We start from the raw sequence: 22,431 nt of genomic DNA on the forward strand, positions 1-22,431 counted from the left end.
AAATTCATAAACTTCATGTCTACCATAATAATATTCAACTATTCATCTAAATATGCATATATGATCTAATACTTGAAACTTCCATGTCATAAACACACCATTTTCAAGTTAAATGGGTCAATTTGAAATTGACACATTTATTAACCGTGTTAAACAAGTAGAAACAATTTTGATACGAATACAATTAAAGTAAACACAAATCCACTAACTTCATATCATGTTTGAGTTGTATTTGAGCGTTGTGTTATGAGGAAACCCTAACCAGAGTTAAAAAGCCCTAACCGGATCAACCCACAATAAATGCATGTTATGAAAGAACTTGTAAATCCAACGAGTCCCTGCTACAAAATGTACTAACTTTGTGTCGTATTTGAGTCATGTTCACGTGTTATATCAAATATTATCAGCACTAGCACTACGAATCCTTACCGTGGGGTAGCTCTACTTCCACTACAAACTGCTATGAAATTTTGTTTTTTTTATTTTTCTCAACTTGAATGGGTCAGTTCACAGTTGCAAGTTGCAACTAGAATTCAAGGCACGAATACAAGAGAAATAATGAATTTATTAAGCAGGATATGATATATTATTGGTTACAGAGAGCACTGACTAACTTTGAGAAACGCTTGAAGCGGTAAGAAGCTCAGTTTTACAGAAAATTTGAAACTGCAAAACGCAAGAAGTTTTTGAAGATTCTGACTTTCATGGAGTTTTTTGAGGATTCCGACGCATTTGAAGATATTGAGACATGACGTAAAAAATACCAGATTGAAACTTTTCCGTCTTAATTTGCATTCTAATTCTAAACCTCCTTGGTCATATTGGAAACACTGTTGAAAAAACAAATCGAAACAGGTGGACAACCGCATCTTTCGTGATCAAGTATATTCGAATATATCGATAGAAAGAGGTTAAACCATGTTCAATTCAATCAGCCTGGAAGCTTGGCAACTAGCTAGTGGGTTACATATCCCATTTATGTTGACTGAAAACGAAATTTTGTGAATTTCATTTAAGTTTCAACAACGTTTACAACTGTGTTTATGTGAAGAATCAAGTATTGCAAGATAGCTGATAGGGGTGTTGATTGGACCGGATTTGGTCCAATCCGATCTGGTCTAATATGAGTCCGTTACAGATGGATCAGGTTCAATCCAATCCGATGAATACTTTAGATCATTTTGGACCGGTCTAATTCAATGTCTGAATCGTTTAATCTATTCAAATTTTAAAGTAGATTGGTTCTAACCCAAATATGGTCTATTGACACTTGTATTCCTATTTTCTATAAACCCATTACAGATATTGGTTCAATCCAACCCAATTTAAAATAAACCCATTGATTAGGTCCAATCCAATCCTATAAATATTTTGGACCATTAAGGACTGGTCCAACTCAATGTCTTAATGGTCCCTCCAATCTATCCAAATTGATTTTGATTTAAATGGGGTCCAACCCAAAAGCGGTCCATTGATACCCCTATTGCAAGATAACTGGACGGAGGACATTCAGGGTTTTTGTATCCAGGACACCAAGCACAAAGTGATAAGCCCACAGGCATCCAGTTGATGTTAAGGCTATGTTTGGCTTGATGGGAAATAAGAAACAGAAAGTTGAGGGAAAGTGTACTTAATAAAATTTGTGAAATTCCTTATCAACTTCCCCTCAACTTTCTGTTTCTCTATAATTTTCTATCAAACTAAATACAACCTAAAGTTCTACAGGTATGCTAGCCATACAACCTGCATGAGCTGATATATGGGATTTAAGGATCAGATTGCATCTCATTTTTATAGATGCTTGAAAAGGGGTTGTTTGTTGGGAAAATTATGCATATAAATTGTATGAAAATCTGCAGTACTTTATGTTTGTCTTAAGCTCAATGTTTATATCTTTGTGCAAATTCTATTGTGATAGTTTATACCAACACTTCGATTTCATTCCCTATGTTTTGTGGACCCTTGTATTATATTCTCAAGGGTCCGTTTGTTTCACAGTTGGAATCGGAATCAGAATCCCTTGTAATTGGAATCAGAATGATCTATTCTCATAGTCTGTTTGATTCAGACAGGAATCGGAATAGGAATTGGAATAAGCTGGAATGGGGTTTCATTCCCAAGGGAGGGGGAGGGAATGGTCATTCTGTCAAATGGGGGAATGTCATTCCAGCAGGAATAGAAATGGGATTCCAATTCTGCCTGTACAGGTTTATTTCAAACTTGATAGATGGGAAATAATGATAGAAAGAAACTGAAATGAACAAATGGATTAAATCATGTAATAATCAATGAAATCAAAAGAGTCTCCAGTTTTAGATACTCACCATTTCCATGTTGCTTACTTAATTGCTTAGCTGATCAAGGAATGGGGAGACATGCTAACTTCCATTCATAAACTTTAAGATAGTGAATAGTTGGGATTTGATATGCCTAAATATTCCTCTTTTCTCAACAGTGGGCAAATATACAACTCTATCGTGGCTTAATAAGACCAAACTCATCTCTATTTTATTTATTTAGTTTAACCATAATGACCTTTGTACACTGCCTGTTGGCTGTTACAGTAGAATTATCAAAGACATCATAATATGTTAGAACAGATCAACCCTTGAATAATACTATTTTCCTGAGTGCTGGCATTCATCAAAGTATTCTTTAGAGTGTTCATCATTGTCTTTACAATGACTAATACATTTAGGCTAAGCCTGTTCTCAATTCTTTCTGTTGTATTGACTGAAGTAACCTCTATGTACAGGAAATAGAAGCTCCAGCTACTAACTGTTTCCTCCACATGCCCATCAATTTATAGGCTCAGGGTTTTATAAGTAAACTGCTTCCTTCACCCCCCCCCCCCAAAAAAAAAAAAAACAAAAAAAACTAACTAAAGGAAAAAAAAAGAAATGAAAAGGAAAAGAACAAAGAAGGTACAAAATACTAAGATGTAAGATCTAAAATAACCTCCTGAACAAGTCCATCTAAAACTTGCTTCTCCAATTCACCTACAATTTGGTCAGCTTCATCAACAGAAAATCCATTTATCCAACCCAAATCCCATGTACCATTCAAAACCAACTTGCAACTGAGATCTTTTTCCAACATTATATAAAGAATATCCATGGGAAGAACACCATTAATCTTATTATAATTGTTCAAATTCTCAACCCCACAGCACACTTCCTCCACTACCTTGTCTAGAGATATGATGATTCTTGAATCCCTGAACCCAAATAAAGGATGACCTAGTTGTAATGTTTGCAGGCTTTTTCTTTCCATGATCTCATTTGCACAGTCCAAGAAGAGTCTCACATTTGTCATTCCAACATCAAGTACACTGGGCTCTTTTGAAACTGTAGGTTGGTCAACATTCACATCAAAGAGATCTGCAACACAACTGAGGAATGATGGGCTACTCAAAAGTAATGCCTTCATAGTGCTGGTTCTAATAGTATTCCTCCCTATAGTTTCATGGTTGATGAGTTGGGTAGCTTCTCCTTCATGTCCGATGCCTCTCTCATGTTGGGTTATACATGGTGTGGTTTTAGAGACAGAATTGTCCTTGCTGCAATGATCTACAATCAAAACAAAGATACTGGATCATGTAAACAAATGCAGATAAATAGATGCATACTTGGTTTAACTGTGAAGTTAATAAACACAAGTTACCAAAATAGACTTTGTACATGTTTCTATTTGCTATATGGAGTATGCAAGTTCTTAAAATACTGGTGGAAGGGAAGGAGTTTTTATAAGGATACTTGAACAAAGCACTGTTGGTAACAGTGTATGTGAAAGTATGTGACATAGAGATTGAAAGAACTTACATAATGAATAAAGCACCACTTCTGTTTGTTGTTTCAAGCATTGAGTATGATTCTTTCTCTTTATTTTAGGATCATTTACACTCAAGAGAAATAATAACCTATTTTATATGGACACTAGTAGGAGCATCAGATTCTGACAGAATTATGAGGTGTATGATTTGTCATGAAAAAATAATACTTCATGACTCAGTTGCTATGCTTTAGCTTTAAGTTAATTTCTAATGATATATCTTTTGTGTTATATAAATGATGGGCCAATTGTTGAAAAAGAAAAAAAAAGATTGAATTAAATGCATATATATGTGCAGACAAAACGGCAAACAAAGATTGATAATATTAAAGTATCAAGTAATACAAGCTTATCATTCATGTCCAAAATTTACCCTAAGATTTTGAGGCTCTTTAGTTATGTATTAAAGATGTGACAAAGAGGAGTCTTCTCAAATGTCATGTTGGTGTTAAGTGTACATGTAAAGTAGATGGTAACTTTGTTGAATGATTTGCTTTTGTTGAAATTATTTTCTCCATTTATAGTTTTAAGCATTCATGCTCTATTGTATTGTTCTTTCGGGGTAAGGTTGATGCCCCCCTCCTTTCTTATTAATAAATTTTCTTTTTAGCAAAAAAAAAAAAAAACTCTGTGCTAGAATATGTTTGATCAGACAAGAGAATTGAATCCATATAGTAGTTCAGGTAAACTGAACCAATTTTCTCTTTTTTTAGTATTCTTTTGGATTATCAATAAACTGACCCTGTATCATGTATATATGCAAGTAGACATACAGATTCAGTGGTTAAATTCCAGTCCACCAATGATGCACAGAAAAATTCTTGGAATTCATTATTATAACATATATGTATAAATTATAAAATCTCACATACATGCAAGACTAATTAAATGCTAGAATTTTTATTTGATAAATAACTTCAATTTATCAATTCCTTAAAAACAGTATGCAATTAAATGCTAAACATGCCATATTGAGAAGTGCAACGCTAGCATCTTTGGCCTTGTTCGTTGTAGAGAAGTCTTAAATCACAGGTGAACAAAATATTAATGGGGTTTGTGTGCAATTTTTTTATCAGAAAAAGTTATATTTTGCGTGCAAATTTTGTGGGTTGTTGTTTCTTGTCCTTTTGTGATCTAAGGGTTTTGTAATGGCAAAGTGTGTGAGTAGCGTTTCACCTATTGAAAATTCAACAACTGACATGATTTGTTAATGTCATCACCGAAAAGATGATTTACCTTCAATATCAATTTCAAAAACTGTTCTTCTTTCCCCTGCAGGTACTTGATCCACAAGAGAAACCCTGGTTGTTGCCAAAACAGAATCTTTGCATTGCAAATTCTCCATCTGCAGAAGATAAATTGTATTGTTCCTCCACAGATCAACTTTATCATTCTTTATACATTAGGAAAATAAAGAAAAAGTTATTTGTTATTCATTTGGGGGTGACTTTTGGCGACAGAGTGTAGGTAGGTAATGCATATCATCCGAGGAGAAATCAGTTACTCCACTTGGAGTAACACGGGGCTAAAAACCATGAAATCACGTCCTTTGATGGATTAGTGTGGCCCCATTTTATGACACTTCATCCAATTCAATGTGGTGTCACATCAATACATCAAGGAATGTGACTCACGGTTTTAGCCCAGTGCTACTCCACCAGGAGTAGCTGATTTTTGAGCTTTTCATCCCCCTCAATGAACTCAATAAGACCTATGTAAAGAGGTCAGGGAAGAAAGCTGAGTACTTAAAGCCAGTATCATAGAGATAGATTTTTATAAGAAAACTCACAATTGAACTAGTTGGCAGTGGCTCTCTGGCTGGTATTGCTTTCTTTGTGTGGCTTTTCTTCCTCCGATCAGCAGAATTTTGTGATACAGGTTTTGTTGGATGTATTGACTTAGGACCTCGAATGGTACTTCGTTGGAGTGGAAACTGGTTTTTTGTGATGACCAGCTCGCTTTCAGGCTTTATCAACTTTACAGAGGTTGATTTTGCCCAGTTCTGAGATCTTGGTCCAGCTACACATTTCACATGGTCTTTCTCTACTGGTTTTCTTCTGTCAGATGGCACCATTTTTGTCTTCTCAGATTTTTTGTTTCTTGGCAGCCTATGATTCAAGGAAGCGGAAGATTTCATCTTATTAGGACATGCCTTCTCCTTATTCTTAAATTCCTTGACCTCTGGTTCCCTGAGTTTTTTAGTCTTCAATTCTTTTACTTTCTGAGTCTCACTAGGTGATGTTTTAGAATCCTTAGCTCCTTCCTCCTGGATAATCCTTTTGGTTGCAGCTACCTCTTTTGTTTCTAATTCCCTTAGCATCTGTTTTGGGTCCAAAGCTCCCTTTTCCCCCATAAACATTTCAGTCAGAGGCTCTTGTTTTGCTTCCAGTCTACCAAGCATCTCTTTAAGCTCTGGAGCTTCCTCTTTTCTGGGGAAGATTTTAGGTGGATGCACCTCTTTTACCTCTAGTTCTGTGATGATTTCTTTAGTATCAAAATCTCCCTCTTCCTGATTAAACCTTTCCAACAAGGGCCCTTCTGTTTTTTCATATGGAAAGTTCAGGGGTTTTATGATTACAATAGGTGGAATTTCACCATCCAACCTCTGTTTTGAACAGGAAGTATTGGAAAGATGGGAAACACTGTGGCTATTCTTCAAAAGTCCTTTAAATTGCATGGCCTCAATTATTTCTCTCAGTGTCCTTTGCTCTGAATCACCAATGGAGTCCACAAGATTTGGTTTCCTTACATTTGGCATGTCAATATCATATATAGGTCTCCATTGATTTGAGCTCTTGTCACTCTCAACCTGTTTCTTTGAAGGCTGGATTTGTTCTGATGGGAGTTCTTCCAGACCCATAAGCTTGGCAATCAAATTTGGGGACTTTACCTTTTTGTCTTGGGCTGTTGAACCATCAAAAACTGAGCTTCTAGAGTGAACCATCAAAGATTGGCTGGAGCTTGTCGAGGGAATATCAACAGTAGAATCAAATTCCCTTCCACTCTCGGAGTTGGAAGACTTTTCTTCCTTGGAAATAGGGAAAAGGTTTTGCCTGGAAAGGCTGTCTTTGATAATTTTCTTGAGTTCCTCCCTGCAATCCCTTGAAGAATCATCAAAAGAGAGATGGCGCATATGCAATCCTCTCCGGTGGTATTTTTCTCCAAATCGACCTGAATCAACTCTATCAATAACCACCTCCTCTCCTTCTCCTTGTTCTGACCTTGGCTTCTGCTTTTTCTTCAACTGAGCCATGTATTTTGAAGCTTCTTGCAGCTTGTCAAGCATGATTAAAGACTCTTGCAGATCCAGAGCACCTTTCAACAGATCTCTTGCAACGTCTTTAGGTGGCCCATCAAAACTCAAGCCCTTTGACAATGAATCAATCATATGGTTTATCTTCTGAGTTCCTCTAGAGACCTCTGACAGTTTAGAGGAAGGAAGGTTATGTAATTCTTCTGTGTTCCCTTTAGAGATGAACTCCTTCCTTTCTTCCTTACATGCCAAAGATGGATTTGAGTGTTCCTTCTTACTTCTTTGGCAATCAATATCATTTTCCACCCTTTGGGTACCAGTCTTGGATTTTTTGATTGTCCCACATTCCACAACTCCACTTGGATCATTGCAAGTGAAAAATGATCTGTAACCAACTGATCTCACTTTGTGTTGAGGCATTATTCTATAGAAGAAAATTCCATTAACGGGGTCAGAAGCTACTATTTCAGAGTATATAGCTGGCCAAACTCAATAACATTTTCCAAGAAATACTTACATGTTCTTGGACTTTCCAATGGAGTTCTTCGGGGGACCGGTTACAGAAAAACACCAGTATGGGTCTGTTTCAAAGAACAGCAAAAGAATGAAGAATCAGTTGCCTCCAAATCAAGTAAATAAATAAAAAGTAAAAATCAAACGACACCTTTGTTTGACAATTTCAAACCTGGCTCTTGAGATTGTGTCAATAATTTCTGATTAAGATTGTTTCCTGGAACTAACAGCTTCTGATCAACTACATTTCTTCTGCTCTACAACAAGCCAAGCCACCGAAAAACGAGAAGAAGAAGAAAAGTGGGTAAGCAAGTGACACATGAAAATTAACTGAAATCAGTCTCAGAATGAACGACCTGAAAAAAAAAATGAATTAAACAAAACTAAAAAGCAAATTAAAATCAATAGGTCATTCTTTCTTCACGAAGTATTCAAACCTGGGCTGATGTGCATGTTGCAGTTATGATTTCTCAGAAACTTTCTAACCATACTGGTCTCCTCCATCACAGCTCAATTAGAGACCTCCTGCATTACTCAAAGACCCCAATTAACAATGTGAAACATAAAGAAAGACCCAACTGGGAAATCAGGACAAACTATTCATGGGATTAACAGAAAATAATTGAAAGCTGAGCAGAACCCAACAAGAGTCTCAGAAATCCCTCACCTCCATGTGAGCTTGGGATTATGGATCCAAAGGGACAAGAAGAAGAGCTGTTACGATTGACTTTCTGGTTTCTAGTACCCACTTCAGATATTGAAAACAAAAGCTGGATTTGTTGACAAATTTTTTATTAATTTAATGTACAATGAGATCATTGAGATGGTTGAGTAATTTGGAGATGTATTCTTTTGTAATTTCTAGTTGGTGTCGTATGCGTATAGAAGACTGACTAAAGAAGCAATCTGTTCAAACGTGACGAGGGAAAGCTGTAAGTTAGAGATCCAAGGAAGGGAACAGTCGTAAATGAGACTCTGCAACCATGAAATTACCAAACACATTCGAAACAGAAAGAAATCCAGAGTTTTTTTATTTTGATTTTTCAATGTTGAACAATGGACTCAACTAGACTTTTATTTATTTCAGCCAACCGACAGCATTTACAGCTATTTTCTTCTTTGGCCCAGGCGGAATCTATGAGAATCATCGGAGGTCCATTGATGGGGCGGGGGCCACTATCCTCAAAACCCGGCCCGGATAAACCTGGAAATTATTGGACGATTCATGTGAATATATACCCTATTGCTTATTCTTGTGGGCCCCAATCTCCGACCCTTGATATTCTTGTGGGCCTCCCAATCTCTAAATACTCTGTGACCTGACCATTTTGGTGCTTGTTGGACGGTCTGGGTCCTCTGAGACCACGAAGAATGGATACTAAAGACTAATGCTGCATGGTGGTGTCAATGGATCGGACATAGTCCGAACCTGGTTCGATTAAGCCGGATATGGATATCAAGAAAGGTATGTTAGATGTTAGATTTGTCATTACTCATTAAATAAATGCTCAGGCTTTTTACCTTATTCATTTATTTATTATTATCAAAATAAAAAAGACAAGGATTTCGTAAGAGCAACGCGCGTTCGTTTAATCGTTTATGCCCATGGCATTATGGGCCATGGGGCCGTTTGTAAGGATTTAAGCCTTGATTGAACTGTTTTTACTAAGCCGATTTGAAGGAGTTACTAAGGGCCCATTTGGGAGGGCTTCAGCTATGTTGGCTGAACAGTTTTGGAGAAACTATCTAAGTCAACTTTACGAGAAAGTTGATTTTTCGGCTCTGTAAGCCTATTTTAGACTTTTAGGTTTTTTTTACCAAACATAGTTTAATGGATTTCTGGATTTTCTCAGCTCATGTAATCCCAAAATCCACTGCATGAAAGCCCTCCCAAGTACAATAGTTTCTGATTTTTCAAGGTGGGCACTATATGAATAGCCTCAAAACTATGTTTGGTGAAAAAATCGAAGAGCTCAAATCAATTGTTAACCAATAGATTATCCAGAACGCTTCAAATAGTTAAATAGCTTAGTTGAACCTTCAGCTAAGCCCTCCTCCCAAAGAGGCCCCAAATGCCCATTTGAGAGGATTGAAGAGTAGCAGCTTCTGACTTTCTGAGGAGGGTTCACACGGACAGCCTATAAGTTATATTAGCCTCTTTGAATAGTTATTCAAAGTGCTTCTAATTTTCTAAAAGCTGAACTAGTTAGTTGAATCTAGGGGCGTCAATTGGACTGGATTTGGACCAATCCGGTCCAGTCCAATGTGGTCCAATCCAATCCAATGAATATTTTGGATTGGTCCAATTCAATGTCTGGACCGTCCTATCTGTTCAAATTTGTTTTAATTTACATTAATTCTAACCCAAACCTACTCCATTGACAGCTAGCTGTATTCTTATCTTCTACCAATGAATTAGATTGGCTCAATCCAACCCAATCCAATAAAAATTTATTACGGATGGATCAAGTCCAATCCAATATTTTGGACCATTAAGTCTGAACTGGTCTAATTCAATTGTCATATTATTCCATTCAATCCGTCCAAATTGGTTTTGGTTTGAATGGGATCCAATCCAAAAATGGTCCATAGCCCTAGTGAATCCTTAGTTAAGGCGGCGTTCGGAACCGCTTACCCGTCCACGGGATTTGGTCACATTCGGCTAGGTGTGGACGGGACTGGTCCTGTCCACCCAATATAGCGTGGATAGGTCCCGTCCACACCCCAATTTCTCATCCACGGTAAAATCTCATGGTTGGGGACTGTCCACACTTGATTTTTTATCCCCTACTTCACACTTTCCCTAAAAGACTACCCTATTGTCTATTTCACATTTTAATATTTTTGTCAATAAAATATTAATTATTTTACTTGATTTTTTTTTAAATTTTAATGTTTTATCAATAAAATTATATTTTAAATATTTAAAATATATTTTTAAAATTTTTAATTATTTTACTGTTGTTTTTATAAAAAAATTAATATTTATTGGTTAATATTCATTGATGCATTTTTCAATATATTTATCATATAAAATGCAAAAATTAGATATTTATGATTGACTATGTAGGTCAAGGTTTTCGAACCGCCGTTGACTTGGACAGTTGTACCGTTCAGTCCAAGAACCGTCCAGGCAAGCGGTTCCATTTTACCCCAAACCCAATTTGGCTAAAAACCGTTGAAAAAAGTCAACAACCCGTTGACCCGAGCAATCAAACCATCAACCCGTTCAATGGTTTTTTACCGTTTTTTATTTTTAATTATTTTTTTATTTTTTTAATTTGTTTGTCAAAATGGGTTGTCCATTGGAATCGGACAGATGGACCATCGACCCGGAAACCGGTGACCAGAACAGTTTCGTTTCTGGGTCGTTTTTTAAAATGTTGATGTAGATCATTCATAAAATGTACATGAGATACATGGAATAAAAAAAGTGTGGTGTGAATTGGTCTACACCACACTATAGAACACCACTATGGGTGTGGACTAGTCCAGTCTATACAGTTTGTCCACAATTCAGAACAGTTGTGGCCTATGGTGTGATGTGAATTGGTCCCCGCCACAGAGTGTGGTGTGGATCAGTCCATACCCACTAATTTCTTATCCACACTACAGAATATTCCATAAATCCTCCCAAATAAACCCTAAGAAATGGCTACACCGAAAAATTTTTTATTTTTTTCTTTTGGGTGAACCATACTCGTGGCGCTAGAATTGCTGTGTTATTTCCATACTTGGAAATGAATGATTTAGAAAATGATAGTTATTATGCATCCACGTGACATGGAATAAGTCACAGGGCTCTTGTTTGACTATAGCTACGATGACTGTTTTGTCTTCTCCTTGTCACCTTTTTTCCGTGAGCATCATAAATGCAAATGTCATACAATTTCCTTCACTTCGCCTTTTTCAATCTTGATTATTAATATTGGAGTAAGTTTCAAAAGATCAATACGTATACCTATGGTTTATTGGATCGATGAGAGTCAGGAGACGTTAAGTACTAATAAGTAACAACATGTGGTCATATTCAAATGCTAAATATCCTTTTATGTTCAAAGCTTGACATCGAAGCCATTCTTATCTAGGCAGTAGGGCTATTAATGGACCGGTTCTACTTGATTGTTGATGATGCACGATGTAGTTATGCTCTATTAGAAGGTGATTGGGATACCGAGTTGGCTAGTTTATTGGGTCAATCTCTAAAGAGACAATATGAGAGTGTTCAAGTTGTTTTATTTGGGTGGATACTTTAATGTTTAAGTTAGCAAGTTGGGATTTTAGGAGAGAGTTAGAGAGTAAGATAGCTAGTCTAAGAGTTGAATCACACATATCTTGTGAGGTTGGAGGCAAGGTTTTTATATAGGAAACTTGTCGTGGGCCTTGCAATGCGTATTCGAGATCCTCAACCTGTCTAGTCCACAGTTGGTTTCGCACTCGAAGACGGGCTCCGCATAGGCTGCTAAGGCTTATCCAGGTCCATCTGAATCGGGTGGGGAGAAGATGAACTCCGTTGACGTGGTGCCATGATCTCGAGGAGATCAGAGAGAGTTGGCTTGCTTCTGGATAGAGGTTACGTGGCAACTCGGCAGATTAGTGCATATAGTTGAGCTATTTGAGCCTCGATCTAACTGTGTGACCCGAGGTGTGCGAGATAGTTGGGATTGCTGAGGTCACCGAGGTCACTAAGGTGTCATCTCATCGTTCTGTTACTCCAAGTGTCATCACATCATTTGACTAACGAAATTATCCCTCATCAATTGCTATAATTGATTCTGTTTATATGATTTTGTCTGGATTAATAATTTGGACCGGTTTTTATTATTGTTTGCTCTGAATCAATAATTTTCTTAATAATACATAAAGGTTTCATAATCTTCTTTTTATTTTTGTTATATTTTATATCTAAAATGGAAAATTTTATAGATAATAATATAAGATAAATTCTAGTTAAAAGCACTTTGTTTATTAATATATATATATATATATATATATATAAATGATTTACTATTTTATTGTTGTTTTTATTAAAGTTGTATTATCAAAAATCAAATTATAGTTATTGGTATAAATATAGTCAGGTCTATGTGCTCAGAACCGATTATCTTATTTATTAATGGAACGGTTTTGGGTCTATGAATTTGTCCTGATTAATAATTGGTTCTCGACTGTAACCTAGACCCCTTTGACAGCCCAGTTCTTACTAAAGATTACTAAATATCACCTTTTGCGCGTATTAATAGGTGTTATTGATGATCTAACCATTTTAGTCTATATTCTCTCATTTTATCATCTATTGGAGCTATTCTAGTAAATCAATATATTTTCAATGGGTTTATAAGACTATTCATCTCTAGCCGTGTTTGGTTGCATGTAAACTAAAGGAAAACGACAACAAAAACAGCTGTGAAAAACAAACACTTTCCAGGAGGTGAGTACTAGTTATAGAAAAATGATATTTCTTTTGATTTTGCACAAGTCATTCTCCGAATAGAGAGATTGGTTATCTTGATGCGTAGGTTGCAGCACTCATCTATTTTCCAAAGTCTCAATTATTCAGGTATGTTTCCAAATGAAGCAGAACAGCAATAAAATTAGGACCATGACTCATTTTCCCATTGAATGTTACTTTCCAAGAAAGTTATAGCCTTACGCAATTTCCTTTTTAAGTAAATCTTACTCTCAGAAAACTGATGAGAGTTCTTCTCCATTTAACTGTCCTCTCCCCCTATTTCCTTTTTCCCTTATACAGTAAAAATTTTCAGTAGAATGTTTCTTTGCATGGTGGATAAAAAATCCCCCTAGAAATGATTCAGAGTATACTTGGATTGTTTGATAATAGCAGAAGATGCCGAACCAAAAGGCTCATTATTTTGTTTTTTAGTGAATAAGATTTTAAGGAGGTTGTGGGTAAGGGTGTTAATGGACCGGTTTTGAATTGGATCCCATCCAGTTCAAAATCAATTTGGACGGATTAGATGGACCAACAAGACATATTGGATTAGACCAATCCGGTCTAAAATATTTATTAGATTGGATTGGATCTGATCTGTCCATAACAAATTTATATTGGATTGGGTTGGACTAAGGCAATATCTGGTCCATCGATATAAGCATATATGTGTCAATGGACCAGGTTTGGATTGAAACCAATCTAAATCAGGACCGGTCCAAAACATTCATTGAATTGGATTGGCCTGATCCATTTATAATAGACTCACATTGGATTGAATCGGCTTAGACCAAATCCCGTCCAATTGACACTCCTAGTTATGGGCCCGTTAATATCTGAAACTGAATTAGGTACACTATTATATCCATGAAAATTTTATTATTTAATTATTAAAAGACAAAATAATAAGCCCTTCAGTTCTTTTCAGCAACTTCAGCCACTATCAAATGGTTGAGTGCATATTCAACCATTGATCCTTTAGTAGGACACATGTGGGTCAAACTGTACAAGAGACATCGTTTCATTGGTTTCATATTATAGCAAAAGATAGAGCTTCAGATGATGTCCCCGTTCCATGGACTCCCAAAATCTCAAACTATTTGTAACCACTCAGAACGAGTCCTGATCTGCTCCTGACAAAGCGTGTCTCACAATGACCTCACAGCATATCCTGACTGTATATTCAGAATATTTTTCGTATATTCATTCTTTATGAGGAGATGCTTCCAATATAGAGTATGATGTTTCTGTGAGGTTGGTATGAGGCGTATTTTGTGAGGGGAAGATCCCAATTCACTCAGAACCCTTACAATTTATCTTATTCCTTTTGCATCACTGTCGCTGTGAAGCTTAGTGACAAAACAGGCCAAAGTAGTGTGGTTGGTTAAGGGAGTATTTAATCTCAATAGGGCATTTGGATTGGCAGCAGTAGATCTAAAGTAGGTTTGGGTTTTTTTTTTTTTTTTTTTTTTGCACTACTTACAAACAAGGGTGCAAATAGGGTACCCAGTGCAAAGAATTTACAACCCCAATATGAGAATGTTACTACAATAAGAAACTTGAAGAATTTACACTACAATGACTGGGCCCCTTCGAATTTTAACAAATGCTTAACTTGAATTAGCCAAAAAAGCTCAGTTTGGAAGGAGTAAATATAAATATGTAGAGTACAAAACCTTATATTTTGTATTATTTTTATATGTATTTATACTGTACATATTTGTATTTGTACTCCTTCCAAACTGAACCAAAGGGACTTAAATGAAGCATATTGTTTTTAGCATTAAAACTCTTCATAATTAAATTGGATTCGGGGTTTAGATAAGCTTTTTTTTTTCTTTTATGGTATTTTTTGTTTGTTTTATATTTAAGCATCTATTTGGCTTGTAAGAATAAGAGTCTAGAATCAGAATCAAAATGGCCTATTTTGATTCCAACTATTTGGTTGGGCAGAATCAGAACCCATTCCCATTCCTAGTGGAATGGCAATCCCCCATTTAAGGGAATGGCCCTCCCCTTCCCCTGTGAATGAGAATCCATTCCAGTTTATTCCTATTTTGATTTCCATTTGAATTAAAACAATTGGGGAGGAATAGACCATTCTGATTCCAATTCCAATAGATTTAATTCTAATTTCAATTTCGACTGTGAACCAAATAAATCCTAAGTTCAAAAATTTATGTTAATTTAATATAGATTTGTTAATACTTTAGTCGAATTAGATATGTGGATATGCAAATGAACTTAATGCAACTCTATGTTTTATATATTTGTTGGATATCAAATCAAATTAACGGATGAAAGACAGATGGCCTAAGAAAAGGTGGGGAGAATAATGGAAAATTAAAGTTAATGCATTTCTAAGCCTAGTTCTTGTGCCATGGCATATTTGAAGGCCCAATTAAAGACAATCTAGGCCTAGACAAAGTCTACAAAAATGAAATCAAATCTAGCCATATGTGTAATAGCTATATGTCATGATTTACCAATATTAACAAGATTATGTTATGGTCCTTCCTATTAGAAAACAATTTATGCAAAAAATTAAAAACAAATACATATGAGAATCACATAATTGCAAAAAACAAATAAATATTTGTAGTTAAGGAACATCAACTCAAATCTTTGGACATAACTTTACAAACTAAGGAGTGGAATTGGCTTTAGTCTAAGTTGAATCAATTAGCACTATTACACTATAAATCTACAACTTAAAAAATCATGATTATAATAATGTAACTTATTTTTCTATAATAAGTTTTCATTCCCATTATCATAAATTAAAGTAAGGATGCAAACTTAGGATATATCCAAATCTGATCCTAAGATCTGATTAGATCGTACAAATATTGATTTGAATTCAAATCCGATAAGGATGACAAATATCCAAATATGATCTGATCCAATATTACTCTAACAATTAATAAATTATTAGAAAAAGAAATTATGATAATTTAAATAAATAAAAACAAAAATATAAGTATTTTTCAACTATTTTCATCATATATATATATATATATATATATACATTTTTCAACTATTTTCTTATAAAGGGTGATTCAAATCCGATCCTTTTTTTAATCAGATCCTATTGTCTGATCGGATCTGGAATAGGGATATCCAAATTTGACAAAATAGGATCAAAACTTTAGGATCTGATCCATTTGCACCCCTAAATTAAAGCGTAAATTGCTGACCCCCCTCCCCCAAAGTTTCTGGTTGTTGCTGAAATCTCCCTCGAAGTATGGTAATTGCAATTACCTCCCCTAAAAACTTTGACATAGTTACAAGTAGACCCCTTTTGTTAGAATCATCTAAAAAGAGGCATGAAAATGTCCAAAATACCCATATAATTACTTTGACTAAAATATTTATTTTCCAAGTTTTCTCCATATGAACTACCCCAAACCCTTCCAATCTCTTTTATGAAATTGATTTATTTTCCGAATTTGCCCTTCATATCAACTGCTCGAAGGTAAAGTTGCAACTTTAATTTTTTTTTGTTTTCATAAAGTTTGTATTGTTTTTTTGTAGAAACTAACCTCAATAGTAATTGCATGGGTATTTTGGACATTTTATGATTTTTTTTTACAAGATTCTAACAAAGGAGGTCTACTTGAAGCTGTATCAAAAAGCTCAAGGGAGGTGATTGCAATTACCAAACTTTAGGGGAGGTTTTAGCAACCATCCAAAACTTCAGGGGGCATTCCAACAATTTATCCTAAATTAAATATCTAAACAAAAATGATCTTTACCTAGTAATGTTAAAGAAAAATCAAATACATATAGCATTTAAATAGTTGTCAATTTACTTAAGACTTCCATGTGAAGTAAAGCACAAATTCAATGAGTATATTTCTTTTAAATTTGATACAAGCAATCGGCATTAGTTAAATAAAAGGAAGGCATCAAAGATTAGATTTTCTCCTCACAGAGCACGCCTTACAGCGCATTGCAGTCGTGCATTGAGGACATCTCCCATACTTTATGTTATCATTCAAGGGAAGATGTTCCCATTGCAGGGCTGCGATGTATTGTGAGGTTGGTGTGAGGTGTGTTTTGTGAGGAGAAAATCTGAATTCATAGCATCAGCATCCAATTTTGACTAATTTTCCATTAATTGAATGAACTATCTAATCTACTAAGGCCCATTAGGCCCATATTTTGTCCAATAAACCTTTTTCTTATGAAGCTTCACTCAAAAAGTCAATCACCCATCTATCAAAAGCAAAAAAAAAAAAAAAAAAGTCCAATGACTTTAATTATTTAAAAATGCAATTGTTGTCTACATATTGATGCATTTTTTTAATTTATTTACCATATAAAATGCAAAAATTAAATATTTATGATTGACTGTGTAGATCTCCCATAAAATGTATATGAGATACATGGACCAATCTACACCACACCTACAAAATGCCATTGTAGGTGTGGATTGGTTTAGTCCACACAATCTATTCACAATTCAGAACAGCTGTGGACTGTGTTGTGGTGTGGATTGGTCCCTGCCACAGGGTGTGGTGTAGACCAATCCACACCCACCAATTCTTCATCTACACTACAAAACTCCCCCTAAATGTCTTTTCTTTCAATATTACAATGGCTATAAAAAGCAGGAAAGTAGATATGTTGTATTCAAATATCATAAGTATAAAAAGAGTTTTTATGCTTTTAGACATGAAGTTTATCAAACACCACCTTAGAACGGTTAAAATTTGTAAAACCCCCAAATTTAGGAAACCGGATCTATTACCAACATTAAAAAAGCCTCCTAACAAGACATTGTGACCGCACATCATGAACATCTTCCCATGAATGGAAAGGGAGATATTCCCAATGTGTGGTTGTAGTGGCTTATTGGAAGTGTTTGTTGGAAGAACTCCGGATTTAGACCTCCCATATCCCTCTATTGAAATAGATTATAAGATAGACTTCGAATAACAACTAACACACCTTAATTAAAGATTAATTAACTCCATATTTGAGGATAAGATCAAGTTTCAAAGTATTGATACATATCAGCATGATTTTCAAAACCGGACCAGCCGGTGAATCGACCAATTACGTTTTTCCCCAAAACTGTTAATTTTGGTCAGCAAACAGTTGAATCGACCAGTTAACCATTCAAATGGTTTTGACCGTTTTTCAATTTTTTTTTTATTTTTTTGTCAAAATGGGCCAACCATTTGGGTCAAACGGTTGAACCATTTGAACTGGTAAATGGACCCCTGACCAATTCGGTCATCGGGTCGATTTTAAAAACCATGCATATCAGTACTTTAAGTGATGCGCCTTCAATTTTTTAGTTTTCTTTTAAATTTCAGTTTTAAGTATAAGAGGTTCTCAAAGATACGATATGATATGCGTAGTCGTATTGATACTTTGAACCTTGGATAAGATTAAACCGTCCTGCTTAATCAAGCATGATCCAATCCTAACATTGGGTTTTGGCTTAAAAAATCCTTATTCTTTAAACTCCATTATATCGAGGTGTTAAACTTTTATGTTTTTTCTAATTCATCCTCAGCTCATAGTCTATAGTTGAGCCGAAAATTTTTATGGAGACTGCCTAATATTACTCCTTGTGTTAAGGGAAAAACTTTCACTCCTTGAGTTTTTTTACGCAAGCATTCTAAATAACTCACTATAGATGGTGTCAAGAGTCCATGTGTGCATGGTTGAATGAGAACGGGATCTGCTCCTCACATTTGGGCGCCTCACATGCACATCCACCATGCATTGGGAACATCTCCTGTGAATAATAATTTATAAGTATGGGAGATGTTCCCAATGAATGGTAAGGATGTGCGTGTGAGGCGTCCTCTGTGAGGAGCAGATCCGGTCTCTGTTGAATGAATGGATTAGAGTGGATCATTAACATGCATGACCATTGGGAGTTCAGATGGGATCCCCTCATAGCACGCTCGACAAGTGCTCCTCCCATCTTTGTCTATGTTTTCCATGGAATTATAAATATTTGACATATTTAGAAGATAAAAAATAAGGTTATTTTTTAGGACTATACCTGTTTATGGTTTAGGTTTGGGCTTGGCTTTTGTGAAAATTTGAATGAACCTAATCCAAAGTTCAAGCCCAACATAGTGTAAAGTCGGGCCCGAAGCCAGCCTATGAACAGTGAAGGGATGAGATATCCATCGTATGGACGCCCGAATCTTACGGAATAGAATGGGCGGATTTCGTAATTTCTCTCCATTCTATTGGGAATCGTATTCCCTTATATTAGAAAAATCGTATTTTTCAATGATCAATCTTGAACCAAGAACCGAACCATATCTGAACAAAAGCAGTAGGAGAGGGATATACCTAATACGGAGAAATAGTATCTCCCAATGGAGGTGTTCACGCCCAAGGAAGGAACCAAAAACTGCTCCCACTGAAGATGGCGTAGTGCAGGATAGAGCAGAATCAGCAGCGTTTTTCAAAAGAACCAGATCCTTCGCAAGAATCATCTGGATGGCACGTGAGCACTACTTCCAATCAGTCCTTCCACAAAGAACTAATATCAAGATCTGATCTTGATCACTCCCACTGACAACAGGAGATCGAACTGGCAGATATGGCGGTGGCAGGAATGAGGCGACAAGAGAGATTTAGCGCAGTAAAGCTGAATTCTCTCTTCTGTAATTTCAGATCTGAAGACAAGATGTGAAGTGTGTGTAAAGGCTGCCGCCCCCTCCTCCTTTTATAATCTTAAAGGGGCCAACTCTTAATCCTATCAGGAGTTGATCCAAATCATATTTGGATCAGAATTCCCTTTAAGTGATAAGGGTAAACCCTTATCTTATCTGCAGATTGGATCAACCTTCTCCCAATCTCATTAGGAGGTTTCCCGATCTGAATCACATTTAGATCTACACTCTCTGAGTGGATAGGGTTAAGGCCCAATCCTATCTGTTAATCCAATCTCAGAATTCGCCCCTTATTTAACTGATCAAATCAGCCCAGTTCGAAATGGGCTTTAGGCCCAATAAGGTTATGTGCTCACTTAGCCTTCCAAACTGTTGCCCAGTTGGGCTTCCTTGTATGGCGTGGGACCCAAACATTGATGTACACATCAGCCACATGGGTTCAGCCCAGCCTTTGTTACAAGGCCTGGCCGAATACACTGTTATGGACAGTGCACCCCCTGAAACCCATCACATGGGCTCTATGGGCCCAACACTTACCCTAAGTGGTCCCTGGGCCAAGCCACCTTGTAACACCCAAGGATTGTGGGCAGATGCAAGATTAGCCCATCAGGTATTACCCTCAATGGTCTTACACAACCTCTCAGCCCATAATGATCAAACACTGCCCGACAAGAGAGGACCTCTCCCTCGGCTGCAAGGAATAGTGTTGCACCCTCTACTCACATGGATCTCGGGAATTAAAACATTTTTGCAAATGGTTGGAAACCATATTATATATATACTTTTATAGCTCATATAAAATATATTTTGCAAAACAAATCTCAATGATTGAAATCGGCTGCCGGCAGTCTTGGTTTCCATCAGAGAGAGTGCATCCCCGATCATTACCTTTGTCCGACAAAGGGGATGATCCTGTCACTATGATCACCCACTCAAATGAATTCTCAGACTGTCCCAACTAGGGCTGTTCATAAGAAGACCCAACCCGACCAACCCGGACTGACCCAACCCGAGTCGGCTGGGTTTTCTTTAGCACCGGTCGGTTTTGGGTTGTAAAAAATCATAAACCGATGGCTCGGGTCGGTTTCGGTTTTCATGTGTAAAAACCAAAACTGACCCGAACCGAACCGAACCGACTTAGTAGTTAGTTCCTAGTTAGTAGTTACAACCTACTTAGTTCCTACTTAACTAAGTTGTCTCTATCCTACTTACAACCTAACTTAATTTCTAGTCTTCTAGTTAGGAATGACATTAATGGTAAGTATTGTAAAACAACTAGACAAGGAATTTTTTTGGAAAAGTTTAAAGAAAAGAATCAAAGGATCCTAGTTTCTATGGTCTTTTACACCAAATAGGCAACCAATTACAATTAGAATTAGGTGTCCTTTTTTACTTAGATTAGAAGGTTTCTTAAAATATACAAATTTCAGTCTTCTTTCTCTAATACAGTTTGACTTTCTATTTTCTTGATAACTTCTATTCTAACTTGGTCCGCCCCCCTTAGCCCCTCAACTCAAGCACAATCTCCAATACAATTTGACTCTCAAGAATCAAAATTTTGAAATTTCAATTTATTACCATGGTTGAACTTAGAGCCGAAACCGACCCAAACCGACCCAACCCGACTCAAATCGACCAGGTTGGTTTTGCTTAACACAGGGTCAGTTTCGGTTTCAATTTCAGGTAACCCGACCAGGTCAGGTCGGTTGGAAAAATCTCAGTAAACCAACCCAACCCGACCCGTGAACAGCCCTAGTCCCAACATACCCAGGTTTTGACCCCGCTAAGGATCTCACTGATTGGCATATCAAAGACAGTCCAATTCGACACCTAGTGTAGTATCATAATCGAGTCTAGGGGTTAGGTATAACTTTCCAGTTTTGCCCATCAATCTCCAAGGTCCAGGGCAATGCTGGAAATCTGGTCTGGTTCAAAGATTCAATTAATCCTACACTGCATGTACCTCGGGTCTCACCCTGGTGGCAGAGACAACTCACCCCAACCGACTTGGCGGCACATCAGTGTCAGCCTTGTCAGGATAGGTCTTCCCAGACCAACCCACTGGCTGTGAACGTTCTAAACCAACACAAGTCTTATAAGTGTCCGGTTTAAGGGTATTACACAGAAACATACCATAGGAACATAAATCAAATATGTACTTTATTCATTATAATAAATTCATAATGTACATTATTCTGATTGGAGCTAAGGGCATACAACTGTCTAACAAGCAGATCTATTGAAGACAAGGTGTTATCTCCTAGTGAAGTTGTGGCATCCATTTAACTTGGCGAGTAGCTAGAGATGTCAATGGGTTGGGTCTGGCTGGAACCAAAACCAACCCAACAAGAAATATAAAGGAATTAGAAACTGAACCAGACTTGACAGGGTCTATAATTTTAGACCCAAAATCGAATCAATTGGTTTTAAGGACAATCAAGTCTAACCCAATGGACCCAATTATAATAAACCTGCTGAAAGTATTATACATTTAATATATATGGTTGGGTCTGAGCCAATTTGGGACTGGATAGAACCGGTTTTGAATCAATAATAATTAGACTAATATATTAGGAATCAAAACCGAGCCATCAATACCAAAATGGCCCAATCGGTTCAGGTCCATTGAGTCGAACCCAACCTATTAACAACCCTACGAGCAGCCAATCCAATGGAGGAAGAATGTAATTAGTGATAGGCCCTCTCACCTAAACAATATTGAGATTAGACCT

The 22,431-nt window shown here is 36.5% G+C and overlaps 1 protein-coding gene across 3 annotated transcripts; it reads right to left on the bottom strand.

Moving 5' to 3' along the window:
* Nucleotides 1-2,478: 2,478 nt before the first annotated feature.
* Nucleotides 2,479-8,645, bottom strand: LOC104595174 (uncharacterized). 3 transcript variants are annotated; one of them, XM_010255785.3, is made up of 7 exons: nt 8,265-8,645; nt 8,035-8,122; nt 7,770-7,854; nt 7,602-7,665; nt 5,621-7,508; nt 5,068-5,176; nt 2,479-3,569 (listed from the first exon to the last, which is right to left on the bottom strand). In XM_010255785.3, the coding sequence occupies exons 5-7, from the start codon at nt 7,502-7,504 to the stop codon at nt 2,935-2,937; spliced, it is 2,628 nt and encodes an 875-aa protein (XP_010254087.1). In that variant the 5' UTR covers nt 7,505-7,508; nt 7,602-7,665; nt 7,770-7,854; nt 8,035-8,122; nt 8,265-8,645; the 3' UTR covers nt 2,479-2,934. The 3 variants fall into 3 exon arrangements, with proteins under 3 accessions (XP_010254087.1, XP_010254088.1, XP_019052932.1); XM_010255786.3 differs by having other exon boundaries at nt 7,770-7,849; nt 8,265-8,404; XM_019197387.2 differs by lacking the exon at nt 8,265-8,645 and having other exon boundaries at nt 8,035-8,174.
* Nucleotides 8,646-22,431: the final 13,786 nt, after the last annotated feature.

This window comes from Nelumbo nucifera, chromosome 2, assembly GCF_055504915.1.
Source record: "Nelumbo nucifera cultivar China Antique chromosome 2, China Antique-T2T, whole genome shotgun sequence".
Classification (NCBI taxonomy): Eukaryota; Viridiplantae; Streptophyta; class Magnoliopsida; order Proteales; family Nelumbonaceae; genus Nelumbo; species Nelumbo nucifera.